The sequence below is a fragment of the Pezoporus wallicus genome, unplaced genomic scaffold (genome assembly GCF_028554395.1).
Source record: "Pezoporus wallicus isolate ANWC-B61680 ecotype Strahan unplaced genomic scaffold, APGP_CSIRO_Pwel_v1 contig_448, whole genome shotgun sequence".
Lineage (NCBI taxonomy): Eukaryota > Metazoa > Chordata > Aves > Psittaciformes > Psittacidae > Pezoporus > Pezoporus wallicus.
In genome coordinates, this window is record NW_026636279.1 from 887,935 (window position 1) to 911,504 (window position 23,570).

Below are 23,570 nucleotides of genomic sequence, written 5' to 3' on the forward strand. Positions count from 1 at the left end.
CCACAGATGCTGTGCAGAGTGGACCACGGGTGCATTAAGAGGCACATGCTCAAGGGTAAAGCCAACTATGAACATGGAGGTTTAGACTTAATGGGTCTTTCAGAAGTGACCTTAAGGCAGCCAAAAAAAGTAACTTAAAACCCATCCCAGCAATGCAGCTCTACAGTTTTCTATGTTCACCTAGTAGTGTCTTCTACACTTTATTGCTGCTCTGTGGATATGACGTAACATCCCCTTTAGAGTAATGTCATTGGGAACTCTAAATTTATAGAGACCAGTATCTCAGTATCTTCCTTCTCACCCAAAATGGACTAGACATGATGCCACCACCTCATCTCTGCAGGCAACGCTCCATCCATCTACTCACAGATCCTAGGCAATGCAGAGTGAGCATGCAAAAGACTAAATACAGAGAAGATGGGATTAAAATAAAAGAAAAATAAATCAGAGTAAGCTCCAATTATCAATACTAAATGCTTAAATGCCAAAAGTAAATGTTCAGGATTGATAAAATACAGATGTGGCTCACACTGTTCTTGGGTCTTTCTGCCATGAAATCCTGCAGCCTGCCTTTAAGCTCTTTACTGGCTTATCAAACCTCTCTATCTTCTGTAACAGCTCTCTGCAAGCACTGATCAACCACTGAGCAATCTCTTTATTCAGAAGACAAATACTTTTTGTATCCAAATCACATGTTCCAAGTGTTGTACATTTAAACACTGACCTAAAATGAACACAATAAGTTTAACACAAGAAAAGGTGTTATCCAGAAGTGAAAAACCTGATAGCACAGCCCTTTTTTATTATTTATTTTACATTTTTTTCTCATCTCTTCATGAGCGACCCAAAACATGCACACAATTCAGACATACCCTTCCCCTGGAGCTGTAGCAGTCTTGGTATGAAGTTCTCTTTTGGACACCCAGTTTGTTAAATGGAGAATTGGTCCCTGGTGACTTGGCACTGACCAACCATACCACTTCCATGTAAGGATACACCCCTTTGGAACAACGGAACGAACTGAAGCAGCACACAAGTGAATTTATCATTCCTGTTACTTCTTCTGTGTACGAAGGCCCTGGACGACACCTAGCAGCTTGTCCTGGGACTGTGATCCTGAAAAAGCCACTAGTTCGTTTTCAAATAACTGGCTATTGACTTCCACGAGCATCTGGAAGTTGCTTCGGTCCATAATTCGGCCTTCTACATAGCCTCAAATAGCATTTAGATTGCTGCTTTCATGTCATGAACCGTAACGATATTGTTAATATCTTGTCTTAGCAGGATATAAGAAATAAATCACAGAAAGAAAAAGTATGGTTCAGGGTTAAAGCAGCTGTGGACACTAGGAAGCAGGGAATTGTATTTATCATGATTAAAATTTTAAACATTTTAGCATAATCATAAATTAAGAGTTAAAACACAGAGGCGCTAATAATAAAAATATTAAATAGACAGTGATAGTGGATAAAAGCTGAATGGCTCATCCTGAATGAAACCCTGTTACTTTATATATGCCTAAATGCCTACAGGTTTCCTTGCTAGATTGTATTGCTGAGTGACAGACACATCAAAACATACAGGGAAGCTTCTCATAGCCAGTTGGAACAATAAAATGCCTGATGGAATGGCGAGAGATGAACAAGTTATTTATGTTGCAAAAAGTACTTAAATACTCAATAAAGACATAACAAACCCCACCCCACCCCACTGTTATCAGACGCCACGTTGTGGTAGAACATCAGACAAACTCACAAATTTACCACAAAAATGTGTGGCAAAAAGAATATTTTATATATATGTATATATATAAATTTTTATATTTATGCCAATGTACTCACTCAGTACAAATAGCAAAATAGTATACCATTTCCTAAATACAAAATATAGCTTTCCAAAAAAATGAAACACACATTAGATATAAACCATCCAAAACTTGAACGATTGAAAACTGTATTCAAAATTAAATGACCCAGAGCAGGTCTCTTTCTGAAAAGTTCCCTTCATATCGGCAAGAAGCCTTACTACTGAAAACGTAATTCAATGCCTCTCAATGAGAGAGAGAAAGAGAGAGACAGAAAGAGAAAGTGAACGGTAGGACAGACTGACAAACGGGAAAATCCATTAAACAAACAAAAACTCTACATGGCTCAACTAAGCACACGAGTTAAGGGAAAAAAAACACACAGTAAACAGACTAGAGAAACTTAAAAAACCGTTTACAGACTAGTCTTTGTTATTGAAAATAACAAAAGTGTAAAATGACATGATACCAACTACACTCTACCAAGGCATAATCGCCATACATGACAGCTGTCTGGCTCTAAAGGCAGCAACAGCTTTCTACGTGCAGAAGAAGAAACAAAGATCTGAATGAGGCTGTAGTGAACATTCACAAAACTGTTCGGATAGTTGGAGCACCCAAAAATGCACACGCCTCACAATACAACTGCATGGTCTGGAGTGGGTTGTTCTTACATTCTGTAACATCCGTCAATGCTTTCTTTTTCTTTTTAAATTGAAACACGACAATCTAGAAACTAGACTTGGGGGACTGTTGGTAGGTGGAAACAAAAAAAATCACTTCCAAACTGCAATGAGCTCAATACACTACGAAGATGCAACAGCTCAGAATGAAGTGAAATTTTCCAGAATGCTTAAAAATGATGTAATTTGTCCCCTACTTGGAGTAAAGTCAAGCTGAAGATTCACATCAATAACAGCTGGAAAAACCCTGATTAAGGGGGGTTCCTGCATTTAGAAGGTGGTAGAGATATTCCTCTCTCCTTAATCCTTGATTATTTGTCAAAGCTTTCACTGACTAAGCAATTTAATGCCATGGATTCCTAAAAGCCGCTTCTGGTATTTAAAACCAGTAAGATATTAAAACACAATATGAAACTTGGGAAGAGAGAAGGAAAACCATGAAAAGAGTGGAAGGGAGAAGACTGGTTTGAGAATGGTTAATGCAACTTTACAGAGTTCTAACCCATCCAGTCAGAGACAGAGAGTTCTTTCCTCAGCCAGGCAGAATGCTCTTTACAAGGTATTTTAGAGGGTAAGATTTTAAGAGCAAAACAGAAAGTTCTTCATTCCTTCATTTTGTTAAGAGTCACCAAACCCTTGCTCCATGTACAAGTTACATGTAAGAGACATGGAGAACCGTTAATCACATCTGCAGATGGGAAGCACCCACCTCTGGCTATCTACAGAAGCGAACAATTTCTCCACTTGCTGATTACAGTTATCAATATTTGTCATTGCTGCCTACTGCAATTAGCAAATTGCAGTATTGGGTCTCCCACACAACTCTAAAACATGATCCCCTTCACTGACTGACAGCTATGAGTTGTGGCTCATGGCACAGGCATTTGAAGTTTCTGCTTCACAAGCTTTTCTAGTCAAAAGAGGAGATGTAAAGAAGGAAGAAGAGGAAACAATAGTAAACGTGGTGACATGTGTTACCTTCTACCAGCAATAATAGCTGATCAGATATGCTTTAAATTCAAAGAGCACCCCACTGTTAATGAGGTTTAGGAATCTGGTAATAGTACAACCCCATGCCCTAGTAAAACAAAGCATAACTTTTCAGCATTATTGGCACTAGAAATCCCAAATACTATGCTCATAGCCTTAGGTGCTAGATGCTGCAATTGGCCATGTGTGTGCTCTTTAAAAAGGAGGGCTACTCTTTGACAAAAGCAATCAGTTCCACACAACCTAATCCAGAGCTGGAAGGTCTGAGAGGATCTGTGAAATCATCACTTTTTTCTTCACAGAATTTCTGCAGGAAAAAAAACAAGCAAGCAAAACAGTTAAAAAATAACAAAAGCCATACCCTTAATTCAGCTTAGTTCCTTCATATTGGAAATGTTGCTCACCAGCAAACATGTAACTAACAGAATGCAGCACTCTTTCACAGAGGAGCATTACTTGCCTTCCACAGTTCATAACTTCATATACAAAACAGTTCAGATTAGAAAACGAAGTGTATCGCTTAAGCAAAACTTACAGGGAATTTAGGACAGCCACACAGTTAACTAGAGCAAAGTTACACACTGTGGACAATACTATATTCCAGAGACCTCCTGGTTCCTGGTACTCATTTGTAGTCAAAGCCTCTTTCACCTCTCTGGAAAAGGCACCTTCTAAAAGCGGACTGTTTCCTAGTTACAGCTGATGGTGTTTTCACAAAGACTCAGCATGCTGCACACTCTCAATAGATGCCATGTTCTACCGAAACTTGTTTTTACGTATGTTACTGGAACCCGGGGAGCAACTTCAGAATAGTATAGACTTGAGTTGTTATTTACTCAATAAGCCTTAAGTTTTTAACTATGGTTGTATTTCATAACACTTTTATCTGACAAGCTATCGGTGATCTACTCTCCTTCCTAATAAAGTATTACACCCTAACAGCAGATGACAAAACATACAGCACCTGAACAAGAACCAATCTCAACCATCAGTTTCAATCTAGTCCTGACCTCTGATTATTATAAACTAACTGTTCATTTTAGCCACCAGTACTATATTCTTAATTAATCTTAACTGGTATTTTAGCTGGTGATACATTTCATAAGGCATGGTGATACATTTCAAAGTAAAGACCTACTGAACAAAAGTTTGTGTGGCAACAAAGACCCCAGAAACCCAAACACGTCACTTACTTGACTAGTTAAAAGGAGCCAGCCATATTGCTCCCCTGGTTTTGCAATGACACGAGCAGATCATCTATTTTCTCAATATTCTGGTTGGCTGCCATAGCTGAAGGTAGTGGAGATGTCTCAGGCATCTGCTGGGAGAGAAGCGCTGGCACGGCTGCTTGTCCCTCGCTCTGTGGCTGACCTGGCTGACTTATAGCCATCAACTCATCAGGCAACGTCGCTGGTCCAGAAGTTAGCAGCTGGCCACAGTCTGTTAAACAGTAAATGAAGGACAAGGGACCATTTAAACTGGGTTAATACATGCAGTGAACCAGCCAACTTCTTCACATATGATCTGTCTAAAAAGTTATGCGCACTTTTGTTCACACAGCCACTCCTACTCACCACTCCCTCAGGGCGTGAGCAGTGGTTCCACATCTACAGATTGCATATATGGATACTGTATTATAACCAAACACTATTAACACCCCAGAGGAGAACACTTAACTAGAAGAAAAACAAAACACACAGCAGAAGACAAGTGCTGAATCATACAATCACAGCATGGTTTGGGTTGGAAAGGACCTTAAGGCTCATCCAGTTCCTTCCCCTGCCACGGGCAGGGACACCTTCCACTAGAGCAGCTTGCTCCAAGCCCCTGTGTCCAACCTGGCCTTGAACACTGCCAGGGATGGGGCAGCCACAGCTTCTCTGGGCACCCTGTGCCAGCGCCTCAGCACCCTCACAGGAAAGAACTTCTGCCTAAGAGCTCATCTCAGTCTCCCCTCTGGCAGGTTAAAGCCATTCCCTTTGTCCTGTCCATACAGGCCCTTGTCCAAAGCCTCTCTCCAGATTTCCTGTTAGCCCTTTTAGGCACTAGGAGATGCTCTGAAGTCTCCCCAGAGCCTCCTCCAGAAAGCCATTGTGTACATTGTGGAAACATAATGCACCAAGAGAAACATTAGAGAGCTGCCTTAAGAAAGCATAACCCTTTACCATGTGTTTATATGTATTTTATGTAAATATTTGTATAGAGTTATTAATAGTATTTCTAGAATATATCATATAGATACTTATTTCTGTATAGATACACACATATGTAAGATGTTTTGTCACATGTTAATCCTAAGTGTAAGACAACCAACAGGTATTTAAGCTAAGCAACATTCAGAGCACCATGCTGAGTATGTATATTCTCAATTGAGGCGCCATGTTACTCACTCCAGAATATTTTAATTCTTTATAATACCTTAGAATTGAGTTATCACTGTCCTGCAGACACCAATCAGTAGCTCCTCTAAATTGTAAACTCAGAATCGGGCATCTGTCACTTACTGTTTTGAATGCCAAACAGGAATATTCCTGATGTTTGCTGAGATGAAGCAGGAGAATTCTGCAGCTGATTGATAGCACCTCCTGCTGCGTTGTGGAATAAAGAAGCTTGTTGCTGTGGAGGAGAAGCAGTTCCCTGGATTCCTGCCATGCTGTTTTGAGACGAATACATAGGAGACTGCTGCAGCTCTTGCTGGCTCATACTATTCTGCAAGGCAGACATGGAAGCTGAAGAGATGAAGAGGGTGACTTGCTGCTCTTGAGAACTTGGTGATCCTTGGACCAACTGAATCTGGGGTGAATTATGGAAGATGGCTGGCTGCTGCGCTTCAGCCTGGCTGGATCCAGGAGTCTGAAGAGAAGATACGGTACTCTGACTCTGGAACTGCATGGGCTGCTGCTCCTGGTTCATTGATGCCATGTTAGTCTGTGGATGGAAAATGGACTGGCCTTGTTGATCCTGATTGGTAACCGGGTTTTGGTTTGGATTGAAAATCATGTTCTGCTTTTGAGAAGCAATTGTACTCATTGCATTTTGATTACTGAACATCATATTCTGCTGCTGTTGCTGCTGCTGTTCTTGGGATGGAGGACTACTCTGAATAGCAACTATTGAATGCTGAGGCTGGAAGATAGCTCCTTGCTGGTTCTGAGGAATTGAGCTGGACTGCATGGAGCCTAGTGACACTTGAGACTGAAACAAACCTTGCTGAGCAGGCTGAGTCTGGGCCTGTTCTTGGGGAAGCATAGTACTCTGGATATGAGATATCTGTGTCTGCTGCTGGAAAGAAGTCTGCTGTTCAGTGTTTGTTGCTGTCTGAAGAGGAGAAATGGAATTTGGGCTCGTAAAGAATGACATCTGTTCTTCCTGAGTTGCAGCACTGCTCATTGAACTCTGGGAAAGGAACATGTTGGCTGACTGCTGGTCTTGAGGAACTGAAGAACTTTGCAATACACCCATGGTGTTCTGTGAGTGGAACATTGGAGGCTGCAGTTGGTCGGAGGAATTGGCACTGGTCTGGCTGTGGACAATGGAATTTGGACTGTGGAAAATAGAGCCTTGTGTTTCTTGTGATAAATTCTGAGTATCACCAATAGGATTCTGAGAGTGAAAAAGCTGAGCTTGTGAATGTGGAGACTGCTGCATAAAGCTTCCTGACTGAATAGACATGATCTCTCCGCCCTGCTGGAACAAACCACCTCCTTGTTGTTGAGTTCCACTTGCCTGAACAGCCATCATGTTTTTAGTAGATGAAAAGAGATTAACTTGAGATTGACTTTCTCCACTATGCTGCATTTGAACCATGGTCTGAAATACAGTGCTTTGCATCTGTTTATTCTGTCCTGAAGCTTCTTCTCCATCTGCAGCATTTGAGGTCTGAAACATAGCAGGTCCATTGTTGGAGACCTGTTGCTGAGCAGCAGGAGTAGTCTCACTCCCAGAAACACCGGGAGATGAAGAGAACAATTCACACTGCATTTGCATGTCTTCACTTGTTGATAACCCACTCATTATGTGGGAAGGCTGCTGGTAAACAGGTGACTGTTGCAGGGCTCCATTCCCTGATGTTGTTGAGGAGAACAAATCAGACTGCATCTGTGTTGCAGCCTGGCAAATGTTTTGTTGGATTCCTATCACCATTGCTGCAGAAGTCTCCATAGCCTGCTGCTGCTGCTGCTGTTGTTGCTGCTGTTGACTGGACAATGCATTTTCAGGCTGTGAGTGAACATTTTCAGCTCGGCCAGGCAAAAGGTTCTCTGGTCTAGAATGGACAGCTGTGTCTGATGAGGAAAATATACCAGGATTTACACTGTTTTGTATCTGGCTAACTTGCTGAAAGATGTCAGCATTTAGCTGATCTTGAACATCCTCACTGCTGTCTGAACCAGAAAATAAAACAGAAGATAACTGCTGCTGAGCTTCCAATACCTGCTGCACCAAGTCAACATTTCTATTGCTGCCAGTGGCAGTGTTTGTTGGAAAATTTCCAGCTTGCAGTTGCTGGATAGTGTTCTGTAACTGACTCACACCGCTTGCTGATGAGAAAATACTTGATGAAATCTGTTGCTGCAATGCCTGTGCTGGTTCTGAGAGTGCAGACTGTTGTTGTTGTGATGGATCAGTTAACTGTGACAAAGTGACTACTGTGCCATCTGATTGCAAGACTTCCCTGGCTTGGGCATCTCTTGTTTGGAACTGTGCAGCTTGCTGCAATAATGCATCACTGTTCTGCAGCTGACCTGGAGTTGAGACTGCTGAAAAGCTACCAGGCTGGGAAATGTCCTGTGTTTGGATAGTAGTTAGTGTCTCTGGACTATACACCTTCGGCTGTATTTGTTGCTGGTTTTCATTTTCAGAAGGTAAATGGGAAGCAGAAGTTGATATGCCAGACATACTGTTTTCCAATGTTTGTTGAGTTGGTCCAACCACACTTGAAGCCTGAATAGAGCCAGACATTAAGCAATTCATAAGCTTACTTCAGTTATGCTTACAAAACTTCCACCAATCACAATCCTCAAGAAAGATTAGATGGAAGATTTGATGGCTATGTATCCATCTCTCCATACATAACCAAACAAATAAGTAAAGGACTAGCAGTGGAAATGCTACTTTAAGGAAGAAATTAAGGTACAATTTCATGAAAACAAAGCTAAAAAGTGATTAAAACAATATTCTTACAGTGATTTACTAGTTCTGTGTCAAGGGACACAAAAAAAAAAATCACAGTATCACTAACCAATCAACCCTGGGATTGAGAATGAAACAAGGTAAGTTACTTTCAGAGAAAATTATTATAGATATTTATTATTAAATAATTATGTAATCATGCTCAGTGATTGTGTGTTTTGTCCAGACCAATCTCAGACCTGACATTTCCCCTGTGTGTTACGTTTCTCCACTATTAGAACTTGGACTGATGGGTAGATATAACTATTAAAGCTACAGCCTTCAGATCACAATCAAACTTACCTTGAAGACAGGGGGAGATCTTTTTTCTGCACTTACTTCCATTGGAGCCACATCTTCATTCTTAATCATACTGCTTGGCATAAGCGGAGTTATCAAGGCACTAGGAAGAATGTTGACCTTCTCCAGGTTACAACCAGTGGCCTTCACTGCTGCAGTCACACATAAAAACAAAGGAAGGGCAACGGAATGTTAACATCCATTATGCAGAGGGTGGATTTGTAGCAGTGGCTTGTTCGCCATTTCACTTTTCAGCCTTGCCACAGGAGCTCTCATCCTCATACAAGATGCTAATATGAAGAGATATCACAACCTTCAAAGGTTACTTTTAAGACTACCAAAAATGTCATAGTTTTGATTTTCTTCCTTTTTGTATATTTCTAGACCAAGAAGAGCCATCCACCAACTGCTTGAACTGCAAACACAGAAGCTTAAGATATCTTTCCACAAATTCTCACATTCTAAACTTTACTGTACTTTAACTGTGCAAATTCTCTATTTCATTTTGAAAAATGTCTGTTTTCAGATAACCACGTGAACAGAGTGCTCAAAGCATTCAGACTGTATTTTTATTCTGTTAAAGGAATAATCAACCAAACCTTGATAAACCTGCATGTCAGCTCTGTAGTAAGAGCAAGTTGTAATTTTGCCTTTGTAGTGCCTAGTTTCTTCATGTTTTTAAATATAGAAAGGTGGCTTTTTAAAATGAATTAGATCTTTTTAATTTCGATTTTTCCTGATCCACATTAAAAAAATACATAAGCTGAGATCTTTGCTGTAAATAAAATTAACTTTCTTGATTTCAAATACTGCTCAAATTGAGCTTAAAACAAACCAATGGGAAAGCATGTAAAAATCATAGTTCCATAATAAATGTAAATTAATCTTTAACTTAAAGTATCCCACTGGATCCCCACCTTTATCTGGGGCACAATCAGAGACAAAGCACATGAAGTAGACAAAACTGATCTGGTTTTGATCATGAACTATCTGGTTCATGATCAGCCTAGAGCAGAATAGGTATAGGAATGAGCCATCAAAATGAGCTGCCTAGCACAAAACCCACACAAGAAAGTAAATTAAGATTTATCACATAAATTAAATGGAGGACATGAAGCAATAGAAATAGCACATTTTACGAACAGCAGATGTTCTCCCACTGCCGTTGATATCCTCCCTTGTTAAGCCTCCATGCTAAATTAGTTGGATGTCAAGCTTGCCCTGATACAAAAATAAGTTATTTTCTTCATCTTTTTGATCTTGCTACTAGAGGTCTTACCAGTCCTTTTATCAGCTTGTTTCACTGCCCTAAATATTTTTGCATACTTCTCCCCCAAACATTCTCTGCAGGTTTAAACTCATCATATCTTGTATTATCCTCCCTAACAAGTTGTAAAGTCAACTTATAAATATATTCCCTGCCAAGACCAAGCTATTAACTTCAAACATGAGCTTCATAATTTTAACCTGAAGGTATGGATTCCTATCAAACTTGTGATCACATTGTTAATTTGCCTACTTTCAACCTGCTTTCACCAGAGCAGGCTATGGAAATTTCCATTAATCTTTGTACACTACTATAGTTTTAACAGTCAACTAAGAAACATTTCCTTCCTCTATTTCACTATCAAAAGCATCAATTTAATTCACACTTAAAAACCAGGCAAACCTAAAACTTGCTCCCTTGGAACAAAACAACAAACTTTGCATGGCATGAATGGTCAGAAAAAAATGAAAACAAATAAAAAAAAAAAGAAAAAAGGGGGAAAAAAAAAAAAGGAAAAAAAACCCAAACAAAACAACAATAATTCATTGAAAGGAACAAGTTGGAAGTGCCAGAACTAGCATTCTTAACTAGACCCACTGAAAGCAATCTCATAAAACCACTGGAGAGTGTCCAAAAAATACCAGGTGGCATGCTCATGTTTTCAGTATTCAGTTCTTCCCCACCACTACCGTTACATATAGTTTAGCTTAAATTAACACTACACTGTTTCTAAATCCTTTGTTTATAAATCTTTGGCTTCTTTCTTTTTAATTCTTCACTTGAAATCATATTAAATGAAGATTAGACTTCAGAGCCTTAGTAATGAAAAGTGAAGTAAACAAAAAACAGAAGAAAAAAAAAACAACTATTTTTTGCAGGTTTTGTTCTATACTAGCTCATGTTAAAATATATGTAAAAGAATACTGTTTACTAAGTAAAATATTCAGAACCAGAAAACAAACCTCACTGTAAGAATGTGGCCAAAATTTGTAAGAACAAACTTATCTTCACAGGACATTTGATTCATTCCCCCAAATCTGAGTAGGAATTTATAGTTAAATTATTAACAACAATGATAAGAATCAATTTAGTACCTTTTATAGCCTCCTCAAAAGAACAATGTTGGGCTGGGCTGGAGATTTCCTTTTTCACATCAACATTCAGAGTACCAGCTGTTGAGACAAAACACATTGAGAACTTCCTTATGTTAAAACAGCAAACAAGCAAAAAAAAACAAGCTAACCAAAACAGTTACTTATATACTAAAGAAACTGAGAGTCTTTGAAACCCAAACAAACTTCTGGACTGCATATTGTAATACAGATAAATAAATAAACAAAAATACAGTGATATGGTCAAACTTCAACCTTCCTCAGGATAAAGCTTGGTGCTATTTTTTGTTTGGATCTGTTGCACTGTATGTAATGTATTTCCTTTTTTCCTGCTCAGCTTCATTCTGAACAGCTGTCTCCATGCAGCTGAAATTTTGAGATACCTGGCACATAAATGAGAAAGGCCAAGCCTTTAGATTTTATTATTTAACAGAGTAAACACTGCCAGCAAGATGAGCTTGAAAAGGTCCACGTTACTTAACATTTCTGTTGCATGGATTAAATGCTATGAAATCAAACCCAAAATGCTTCCAGGGAAAACTGCCCCTTTTTTCCTTCAGATTTTTATTTCACATACATGTATCTGGAGTGTATGTAAATGGCTGCACATCACGTGATCTTCCAGCGTTGGTCACAACATATATCCCCACAGAAACAGCTGAGGTTATTTGCTGGTCATGATATGGGGGCACCTTCACAATAAGATGATTCTGCAATGCAAAAATAATTTAAAAATCACATCAGAAGCCTAACTTTACCATCTTAATTGTATTATATCCATCAACACAGAGAAACAGACTGATAAAACACCAAAAAACAAAGACATTGGGAGAGATGTGATCACATTACATCTTCAGTGAAGTAAACTGATCTCCCTACATGATGCTCATTGGCAACCTACAATTCAAATGGAAAGACAAAGTCCAGTACTTTAAGCATAAGCTTATGCCAAACATGCCTTATTGAACTGCAGTCAGTTTCCCACCAAGTTCTGCTGGATTCAGACACTTCATGTTCTGCTGACTCAGGTCTCTGTATTCAGTATGAAAAGATGGAGGATGCAGGGATGCAGTTTCATGTTACACTTAAGAAGATTTAACACAGAGCAGACATCAAAAAATAGGTCTGCAGTCATTCATCAACAGGAATAGCGATGAGGGATCTCTATTCCCCAGCTACCCACTGGAAGTGAGAAATCATTTCTATCAGTGCACACATGGAATACTGCCTACAGAGATGGGAGCAAGGTGAAGTTTGTCAAATGTCATTTATATCTAATAATTTCTCTCATTTCAGTCCAATAGTCCAAAATGACGGTTGTGGCAAAAAGAAGAGAGATATATTTTGTAAAACATTTCAGAATGGATCAGAAATCAAGCCACGTATAAAGACTATGGTGTATATCATCTATTTCCAGTCAGTACTAATCTAACGTGGCCTTAGGAAAGCTACTGGAAAAACTGGACTGGGCCTTTTAATTAAACTGTATGTAAGGGCAAAAACCTGCTCCATATACCACACTCCTACTGTATTGAAGTTCTTAATTAGAAATGAGACAACTGTACTTGTGTAAACCCAAACAAATGACATTCAACCAGATTCACTACAGAACTTATTTTAAGAAAAGGAGTATTATTTCCAGAAATGCACAGGAAAAAGGAAAGGCTTATTTAATTTTTTTTTTGAAACAGTATTTTTTCTTATTTAAATGCAATAATAGTAATAACAACAACAACACAGAAGTACCTGATGAAATAATTCCATGTCTATTTCAGCCTCTGCCTTCCATGAATTGTCATCTAAATGAAAATTAAAAAGCATAATTTATTGTACATCCATATAAAGAAATTTATTTTATTGCCTCTGATTCTGCTTGTCAGTTTGCTCTCTACAATTAAACTTTATCACCCAGTGTAAACCCCAGCATCACACCCTCTTCAGCACCCCAAGCTGTTACTGCTTTCACACTAACCAGAAACGTTCTCTTGGAAAATCACTTTTGTTCCCTTTAGAAAGTTCTTGCCAATCAGAAAAACTTCCTCTTCACCCTTCACTGAACAACTGTGCAGGCTTTTCTTTAGGATCTCTGGAACTCCTGCTGGTTGAGCTGCAATTGAAAAAAACTAGTCTGAAATCAAGAAAATATCAACATCCAAAACAAAAAAGTTTTACTTACAGGATTATAAAAGAAAGAACGAAATAATTCCTCAGCTCTTCCTTTACTATATCACTAATTTAAAAAGCTTTTCAGACAGTAACCATTTCTATTATCTCCTCACTAAATGTGATGGCCTCAAAAATCCCACTTAGGGAGATGATCCTTTAATAACATTTTCCCTTTTCTCCTGTATTTATTAAATCCTCAAAAGTGAAACTTTCAGTGTTAGAGCTAAAGTTCAAGAAACTTCAGTCCTGTAATTTCCTGGCATAGAAAGCAATAAATGCATCAGGCCTTAGACACACCTGAAACACATCTTCAAATCTATCCATTTAATATAAAGCTCATTTTGTCCTCCTACGCAAAAGGGTATAAGTAGTAATTCTCCTGGATTTTTTTTTTTTCCAAGTTTGTTTGTTTGTTTTTTTACATGGGGTAGCTTCCTGGCTGGTGCTTTGAGCAACCTGGTCTAGTGGAAGGTGTCCCTGATCATGGCAGTGGGTTGGAAATGGATAAGCTTCAAGGTCCTTTCTAACCCAAACCATTCCATGACTTTCTAGAATTATATACTTCAGTTAACAGAAACCCTTGCAAGAGTTAACGTGTGTATAGTTGGGGATTATAGCAACTTATATCCTATGAAGCAGCAATGAGAATGCAGCTTACAGTTCCACACCCCTGGAAACTTGTACCTCTCAGACAGCAATTCAGATGATGATTTGCAATAACGTGTATTACAATATCTTTGCTGCAAACTATTTCTATGCTTCTTAAAGCATAAGGGCCACATGGGCTAAATGAAAATGAGCACCAAAGGCAATTTAAATAGACACACATTTTAAAATTATGTACTTTGACTTTGTCACATTTCGTATTTTATAAAGTAATTCCAGCTTCTTACAAGTTTCTCAACCACCTTTTCTGTTCACCACAAAATCCAAGTGGCATAAGCTTGTACTTGTGCTTTGCACTTACACAGCCTACTTTTTAGTGTTTATTAACAATATTCTGTGGGCTTACTACACAGAAGAAGATAACACTGTAACATTCCAAATTATCTGATGACCTTTCAGAGAGGCTTTTTCTAAAAGTGCTGCAGCGGGTTCCTAGGCAACCATTACACAACTACTAAATATGCTAAAGACACATGAATGTCTGAAAAGCGTAACTGGATTTAGGTTTGCTAGCAAGTGAACAAAGCCTATTTGAAACAGACCTTAAATAAAGAGCCTGCATCTATTCAACATCTTTCCTATGGTTTCAGGAACAGCAACGCAGCTTTGACAGCAGTATTAGTGACAGCACACAATATAAGCAGGCTGTGATGAGTGATAATGTAAACTTCATTATGAGAAAGTCAAGTACACATCTGTAATAAGATGTGTGTAGCAAACAAACCAGGTGTAAAGTGCCTGAGGACATGATTTATATAAATGAGTAACTTCATAAACATTTTATGCCATATGGATCAGACAGTATACGTACTGGCACAGTTTGGTTGGCTAAGGTCTGCTGGAAATCACTGTGACTTTCGTGTAAGTTAAGAAGCAGAAGCACAGAAGCCTTGGAAAAGCCTCAAGAATTCCCCTCTCAACCTTCACATCACGATTAGTTTTACCCACACTATTACTCAAAGACATGATTTTGTTTCTTTGTTTTAGGTGTCCAGCAATGGAGATGCTATAAAATTCCTGGGCAAACTCTTGGAGATTTACACAATTAGGAAAAATTTCTTATCAACTGACCAAACCCCACCTTGCTAAAAACTAAGCCAATTTTTTAGAACTTTATTTATAGAAGGATAACTTTTATGTCCTTCTTTCCTTCTTCCTTTTCTTACAACGGCCCTTAGCACGTCATATATTCCACTTTTCACTCACTGCCCCTATCTCAAAATACAGCTACTAATGCTACACGTATACATGGCTTCATTGAACAAACAGAAAGAAGACTACAAGGGATCCTCATAAGCCAGTACAAGAACGGCTTTATCAACAAGCTGAGCGGAAATTGCACCAAATACAGCTTTTTTAGTTGAACAGCCTATCTTTAAATTTCCTAAAACATCTCAGACACTCAGCTTCTACCTACAGGAGCAAGTTTTGGACTGTCACGTGCTTAAGAAAACAGATGATTTCTGTTCCCATTTCTGCTATTATTTAAATAACTTTAACCAGTAAATTAATGATACAAATAAAATGTATGCAGATAGAGATCTTGTAGATTTTACAGAAAATGCTTTTTCTTAAATCTGAAAATTAGTGTCAGATACTACAATGCTGCACTTGACTGGAATGGAGCTACAGAGACAATCATAGCCCTAGCAAACGTGCTTACATATTTTCCAATAATATAAATGCCTACCTCTGAGAGCTACACCAGTTAAAAAAACACTGGGAAAAGAAAGATTTAGGAAAAAAGTGGCAGGAGAGGAAAAGAGAGGGAGGGGAACACCAATTTCTGGGAGAGCACACCAGAAGTCAAACCACTGCCTAAAGCAGAGAACATGGCTGAGGACAGGAGGAGAGCCCTCCCCTGCACCAGCAGTGGCACGTCTTTGGTTATCAGCTTTATTAGGGTTTCTGCTGGGCTCCTGCTCCACCCGAGTCCTGCACACGGATTCTCTGCAACAGCAGAAGACTGGAAGGAGGGATGGGCCACATGCCACATCTGCCAAACCGCCTGCTGCCTGCAGCACTGGAACTGCATGGTGGTAGCTGATGTAGAAGCTCACATGGTTTTAATTATCTCCTCTTCCAATCTGTTCTTTCACTGGCAACAAAGCTGCAATTTCTGATGAGTTGAATAGGAGCGCTGACACAATAGGTACTGACAGGGTTTAGAAAAACAAAAAACCCACCAAAACCAAGAACTTCTTATACAGTGGAAAGAACACAACACAAGGAGCTTGCATAACCACAGTATGTTTCACGCATGTGGAGAAAAAGCTCTATCTTCTTGTTCATCAAGAAATATCAGTAACCCCATCGACAGCTGTGTTAAACATATTTCCCTATTTTTTCTCTTTTGCAGATGAGCAGAATTCCATGTAATTGGAAGCTGCTACAGACTCTACAGACACATGCAGCCCTTTCTGGTTTAATTTTCGCTGCTGTTCTGCATAACCAAACCAGTCAGCGCAGCCATCTGTGCTCAGTGCTAAATAGAGCATTTTAATAAAGAGCTATAAAATGTTCCATTCTTGCAGTGAACCAGAACAGATTCAGCCTCTGGCCCAGCAAACTACCACAACTGTAGAGCACCATGCTCACTAACTCATTAGAGGTCTTTTCGGCCACTGAAAGCTGCCAGATGAATGTCACAACGCAGAAGAGATTAAAACTTGTCTCAAAAAATCATATCTAAGTTAAAAAAAAAAAGGACAAAAAAAATCTGACTGTTTAAAAGGCAAAGATTAATTTAATAGAAGATGACGAAATTCATAACTACTTTTAAATACTGGTCAGTCATTTGTCTAACATCCCACCTCAAATAAAAATTAATTCACGTGATCTTAGCCACAGCAATTCTGAAATACTCATGGAATTACACTGGGGTGGGCTTTTTTCCCTGAGGCATTTTATGGCAATCACACTGTAATTCAGAGTCCAATAATACCAACTTTCTGATACTTACTGCACAAAATTGGGCAAGAGGGTGTCTGAAGAGTCAAAGTTGAACCATCTTTGCGAGTGATGTTAACACGAAATACCAGCCTAGCACGTGTGCTTTTTTTCTTCGAGCCAGCAATCCCTATCCGAGCTTCAACATCAGCATTTCTTAGCTTCAGTATCCCCACACAATCAACCCTATCAACACAAAACAGTGTAAAGTTTAATACAGTTCAATATGTTCAGCACTTTAATAGTCTTTCAACACATTAGGCCATAAGTCAAAACTCTGGAAGTAATTACTGAAATAGTCTATTTATTTTTTTATTTTTTTTGAATGAAATCCCTACACAACCTTTCTCACTACATAGCTCGCTTTTCAATTCAACCTTACGTAACTTGGATGGGGACTCTTCATCAGGGACTGCAGCGATAGGACAAGGGGGAATAAGTTTAAACTGAAACGGAGGAAGTTCAAGTTAGATCTTAGGCAGAAGCTCTTCCCTGTGAGGGTGCTGAGGCGCTGGCACAGGGTGCCCAGAGAAGCTGTGGCTGCCCCATCCCTGGCAGTGTTCAAGGCCAGGTTGGACACAGGGGCTTGGAGCAAGCTGCTCTAGTGGAAGGTGTCCCTGCCCATGGCAGGAGGTTGGAACTGGATGAGCTTTAAGGTCCCTTCCAACTCAAACCATTTTATGATGGATTATGGAAGGAAAGAATAATAAAGCAGTATGAGTAAAACACAAAATGCGATATAACAAGTCATTCTGGTTAGCATTCGGTTTATAACCACAGGTCTTCACTCTTCCGTTCCAGTGGCTAGATCTGGATTTGTAGGATTGTTACTACAAAATATTCTGCATTTCCTTTAAGAACGGTAGAAGAAAAGTTATTGTAATGATATCATTTTTTACGCTCAGTGGAACTTGGAAGTGATAGCTATGTCATAAGATAACTCTGGCCTTCTGGGAAATGTCTACAGGGCCAGGGTGAGAGAGAGGCAGTGCTAACTTTCAAAAAGGCATGCTAGATGCAAAATTATTTCAAACAAAAGAACAAAAATTCCAACCAAACACAGCATGAGGTGTTAAGAAGAATACTGTAGTTTTACCAGGATCTCGGGCTCTACATCCAAACAGTACAGGGACCATCTGATATCTAATCTGAGTACAACAAAGTTTTGCGCTGTTAGAGGGCGAACAAGCAATAACTAGGGAGCAGAGAGCAGGGAAAAGCGTGATTCAGAAGGTGGCAGTAGCATTACCATCAACAGAGAGGTGCTACAGAGTCACTGAAATACCAGGAAGATTTCTTTTGAGACATCAAGATTTCTTACAAGAGAACAGCCTAAGCAAAACTTTGCTTCCCAAGTAATTAATTCATCTTTCTAGCATCTCTATATTTACATGGTTTTACATTAACACTTGAGGACAATTATAAAATTACTCTCCAAGAGGCAGTTTCCAAACTTATCATGGGAATATATTTTACCTTAAAAAATCAAACTGATACAGTTTATTAACAAACTGTATTATCCTACTGGAGAAGTGGATACTGACAATTAAATAAACCTTTCTTCTCTTGAAACAAGACAAGCTGCCAAGTAAAGAGTGGCAGCTTTCAATCACATACCCATTGAAAAGAACAGATTCTACTGAAAAGAATTATTTGAAAAAAGATCAGTTCCTTTCTGTATGTTATGATACATGTGAACAGCTTATCAGAAAATCACTTGTATCTGAAGTTTGCATCTGCTCAGCAATTCTTGTTAAAAGACACAACAACTAGAAGAATCACCAATCAGTTATAATTCACCTCATGCTTGAATATGCACATTATTGATCGAACACAACAGGAAACTAAAGTAACAGTTAACTGATAAAGTTTAAGGAAGACCAGGTTAAGAATTAAATAAAATAAACAAATTGAGAATGTAATTTTAAAAGTTTTTCTTATACCCACACCTTCACTAAGTACCTGGTGTGTTCCAAGATGTTCAGACTTTTAACTACTAACCCACCCAATCAAAATAAGAAAATCAGTTTCTGAAAATAAACTAATAAATTAATTTACTTTTTTTTTTTTTTAAAAAAAAAAGCTACTCACGCAAGTGTCATATTGTTGCTTGGGTCCAGTCCAACCTCAATAACAGTAGTTCCCTCTATATCCACTTCCTTACAGGGGGTAGTGTTTCTCCCAGTAACTCTGCAGGCCTGGTAGAACCCATGTGGCTTCACTCGACCGGAGTCATTACCCACAAATACCTGCAGCACCACCGGCTCATTGTGACCTTCCAGCTGAAACACAACACCACAAATCAAACATTTCAACAGAACTCCTGTTAATTAAAACACAAAACATTTTATGCAGGTGAATTTGAAGTAAATCAGCTCCCAGTGTTGCTGGAAACAACCCTAAGGGCAGAAGGAACAGAAATTTTTCATCTAGTTTATAAACAAAATGCTAACTTCTTTTATCTTTTGGCATTCGTTTTTTCATTAAAAGACAGTCATTTAATAAACAGGTAAAATTTATTTTTACTGTGATGTAAAAGAAGTCTTGAAGTAAATTTGGGCATTGTATTACAAAGTAATTTTTTTTTTTTTTAGGTAGTAGTTAAGAAAAATATTCCTGAGTAAAAAGAAACACAAGGTCACTGCCAGATTCCCATGTGAGAGAGAAATTCTTTGCCAGGGCATTCTAAGAGGAGATAAAACCAGTATTTGCAATGTTTTTATTAAGCCACAATTGTTGCTAGAGAATTTCTGAGTGCCAATGTTACATTTCATCCTGGGCCTGGAAGCCCAGTCAAAATTTACAGAAAGAAGCTCAAATTTTGTTAGTAAGGAAATGCAAATGAGAGCAGAATCCTCCAGAGGATCTTTTAGGAGATTTATCCCTGTCAACTTAGAAACTGAAGTTTTGAAGTTCTCAGTGAGTTTGGAAAAGGGAAAAATGAGCAAACACTGGTAAGAACAGAACATTACTCATGTCCAAAAGGAACAATAAGCAATGAGGTGGGTGTTCTGACCATTATGGACGGGCAAAACCAGAATATCTCTGCAGGTGGCTACCTGACAGGCTTCCAAGTAGGAAACAAGAGCTAACAGGCAGGGTTCCTAGCAGAGAGCTCAGGAGCTAAGAGAGCACAAGTGAAGTGACCATGAAAACAGCCTATGAGATGACTTAAGTTCACCAGGCAGTCAAAAGGCAGTGGGAAGTAAAGGGTACTCTGATATTCTACCATTTACATGGAAAACTGAATGAGCAGTCTTTGTGTCACATCACCAAGGCCTCCTTGGCCAGAAAGAGCATCGTCACAGCTAAGTAGTGTTGCTTTTCTTTCTGGTGTTCTTGTTAGAAGAACATATGAACAGTGTGCAGAAGTATCTCACATGATTTGGGTGGTAACTGCTCCAGCTCTGAGATAACATTAGCAAGACAACATGAAGATGTTACTGATGGTAGGGACACCTCTGCTCACACTCTGCATTCAGGATAATCTTTCTTTTGCCAGCCAAGTCACTTAATTAAGGTTCATTTACACAATTTTAATGTTGCATATTGATTGTAGTCTCTCTAGTTCTAAGTCATCAAATAACATGGTTTTCCTTAGACCACAGAACCTCCTGCTTCTTCTCCTCAGTCTACTTAGGAGCGATGCATCTGAATGGCTGCCTATGCTGCCAGAGAAGAGCAAGCACCAGATCTCTTCTGAACTAGCAACATTTTTACATTCTTCTTCCACATCTTTAAAACAAACCAAAAAAAACACAAACCAAAAGCCCTCTTGTCCTTTACAGACTTTTCATCACTAGCTCAGATTTCCTGAAGATCCACTGACTCGTTTTGTCTGTCCAGCCCTGGCAGACTTTTATAGGCAGCATATGAACTAGTCTACCTACTGGTAAGGCAAGCTTGAGCTTCCAGGAATTCAGTAACATGAGACTCTTCCAAACAGAGTTTTCACAGACGGGTACTAAAGGATGACTTGGAAAAGAATTAAAAGGAAATTCAGATGAACAAAGGCCCATTAAGAAATTTCGCATAAATAAGCACTAAATCACCATAGCAACAGGATGATATGAACAGATTCTTTTCTTATGAAACTTAACTGGATTTCTACATTTCTGAGGAACAGAATTTCCGCATCTGTTCTAAGGAACAGATTTCTATATTTCTGAGTGAAGTTTTGGAAACGTTTCTAATGCTGTCAAACAGGACTTTAAAGATAAGTATACTTCTATAGTCTGTCAGCAGTACTCAGCACAAATTTTAAGGGCTCTATCATAAACACGCCTTTGTGGACCTGGTAAATTAGTCTGGATTAAGAACTTATTGGTGCTTTCTCAAAGAATCATAATTAATAAAAAATAAAAAAGGAAATGTCTTTTCCCAGATAAAGTTGTCTACTTGCTCTGCCTGTTCACCACACTCCACCCAATATGACCAGGATGACATTCACCTCAGTTCCAACGGGCACACAGTGCCAGCCTGTGCTGACTTCAGTGTCGTCCCCCCCAACTTTATACTCTTGCCACTGCAACTTCTGCGACCATGTCTGACATCACTTCTTCTGTTTGCTCCTGTTTAAGTCAAGTAAAGCATTACTCCTGGCAAGCCCCTCTACCATTTGCATCAGGAAGCCTTCACAAGCACAGCCCTGAAGTTTTTTGATGGCTTCTACCAGCCTATGTAACCCTGCAGATGGACAGATGGCTGAAATCTTCCACAGTCAGACGGGTCTGTATGCAGGACAATCCTGCATCATCTACTGTCTTCTCAGACAGGAAGTCTGTAACAGATACCAAAACATTTTCCCTAACTTCCTCCCTCCTCTTGTCTCCAATCCGTTGCTCGAGATCTGTGCAATCGAGGAGCACCTCATGATACATGACCTCCTCTCTTCCTTCTAAACAGCTGCTACATATCCGTGATTGCATTCCAGACACCACCCCAAGCCTCTGTGACTCCAGTCAACTCACAGCTCTCTGACTATGCAAGGGAAAAAAACAAGACCTGCAGACTCACACTCTGGTCATTAATGTGCACGCACTGGCAGACAACCTTTGAATGTCACCATTCTGAGCAGAAAGGCAAAAGATCTTTCTGTAGCCTTCTTCCTCATGGTTCTTCTCTGTTTGTAGCTTCTACTTTCCTTCTGGGCTTTGGTCCCCGTCCTCTGAAGAACTTGCAGTAAAGCCCTCTGGCAGAGGCTGGCAAGCCTCACCACCAACAGCTTTCCCCCTCTCTGAGCAAGGTGAATTACATCAGCTGTCCTTTTCTCCAAATGAAGCAGGATGAACAAAGAAGCTAAATGCATGCTGGAGAGCCAGCTATGCAGCCAGAGCCTGGATTCCTGACTGCATCTGCTCTACCCAGGTCCTTCCCCTGATCAGCAGGATTGAGGACACCATTCAAACCTGCATGCTGCTCACTGCTGCCTCAGATCGATTGACCAGCAACACCTGAAGATATCAGGTCTACACAGGGAACAGGCTGCATTTCTTACAGCATTTCACTATCCTACTTCTGCATGCTTCAAGTGTCTATTTAGAGAATTTCTGTAATTGTAGTCTAAAGGGACATGCGTCACAGACTATACATCACTGCCTTGACATAAAGCTTCCTTCCTCCTGTTAACTGTGATGCAAGTAAGACCTCCTGGTACCTGCAAGAAATAATAATCTGTACAGCAAAGAGACTGCAAAGTCTCTCCCCTTCCCTTTAAAAATGGAGATTCTAGGCCCTTTGCATTAGTTCCCATTCTACTTAAGCATCAATTGGGAAGGAGTCACTCAACACTAAGCAGCCTACCTTGACTGTTGGAAAGCCTTGCTGTGTTCGGTCTTTCACTGAGCCTCGGCTGCCTTCAGTCAGGTAACGAGCCCTGTGTTGGGTTTCTGGCTGTACCACGATCTTCAGCTCCTTCCCCTCACTCTTAGTCGGATACTGACCACACAACATTGGTGTCTTCTTCCCTCCAGCTCCTTTCTGGTTCTCTGATGCTCTGGGAAGTCAAAGCACGCCATTAAAAAGATGTTATAAGCTGCTCTCCAATAAAACCAAACTAAATCAGAGAAAAGCTAAAAAGATAAAGAGTGTATATTAATGGATAGATGACTTATAGTTGAGAAAAAACTGGAATTCTCTGACAGAGAAGGAAACCTGCAAGATGAAGAGGAACAGTGCTTCCCTGCCTCCTCCATCCAGTGCAAATAGGAACTGGTTTTCAGAGACTAAACATAAAGGAAGGGAAAAGCAATTAGCATTAAACTCTGTTAAACAGAAGAAGACTTATAATCTGCTTTTTCACAGTATATAATACAGCCTGGTATTGTATGAATAAGATGCTTTGCTTCTGTAACAAATATACATACGTAGACACACATACTGAATGGATTTAAGGTTAAATGATAATTCTTTAAATAGGAAAACAGCCTCATGCCTGTCTTCACCTGAACTTGCATATCCATGCA

The 23,570-nt window shown here is 39.4% G+C and overlaps 1 protein-coding gene across 3 annotated transcripts in view; it reads right to left on the minus strand.

Moving 5' to 3' along the window:
* Positions 1-2,883: 2,883 nt before the first annotated feature.
* Positions 2,884-23,570, minus strand: part of NFAT5 (nuclear factor of activated T cells 5) — a 63,333-nt gene continuing 42,646 nt past the window's right edge. For all 3 annotated transcript variants that reach the window (XM_057399914.1, XM_057399915.1, XM_057399916.1), the window contains 11 exons: positions 22,909-23,101; positions 19,198-19,388; positions 17,120-17,292; positions 13,298-13,432; positions 13,072-13,124; positions 11,903-12,035; positions 11,308-11,385; positions 8,950-9,098; positions 5,982-8,418; positions 4,671-4,917; positions 2,884-3,784 (listed from right to left, as the gene is read on the minus strand). In XM_057399914.1, coding sequence (XP_057255897.1) covers positions 4,679-4,917; positions 5,982-8,418; positions 8,950-9,098; positions 11,308-11,385; positions 11,903-12,035; positions 13,072-13,124; positions 13,298-13,432; positions 17,120-17,292; positions 19,198-19,388; positions 22,909-23,101 — 3,781 coding nt within the window. In that variant the 3' untranslated portion in view covers positions 2,884-3,784; positions 4,671-4,678. The remainder of the gene's footprint in view (positions 3,785-4,670; positions 4,918-5,981; positions 8,419-8,949; positions 9,099-11,307; positions 11,386-11,902; positions 12,036-13,071; positions 13,125-13,297; positions 13,433-17,119; positions 17,293-19,197; positions 19,389-22,908; positions 23,102-23,570) is intronic.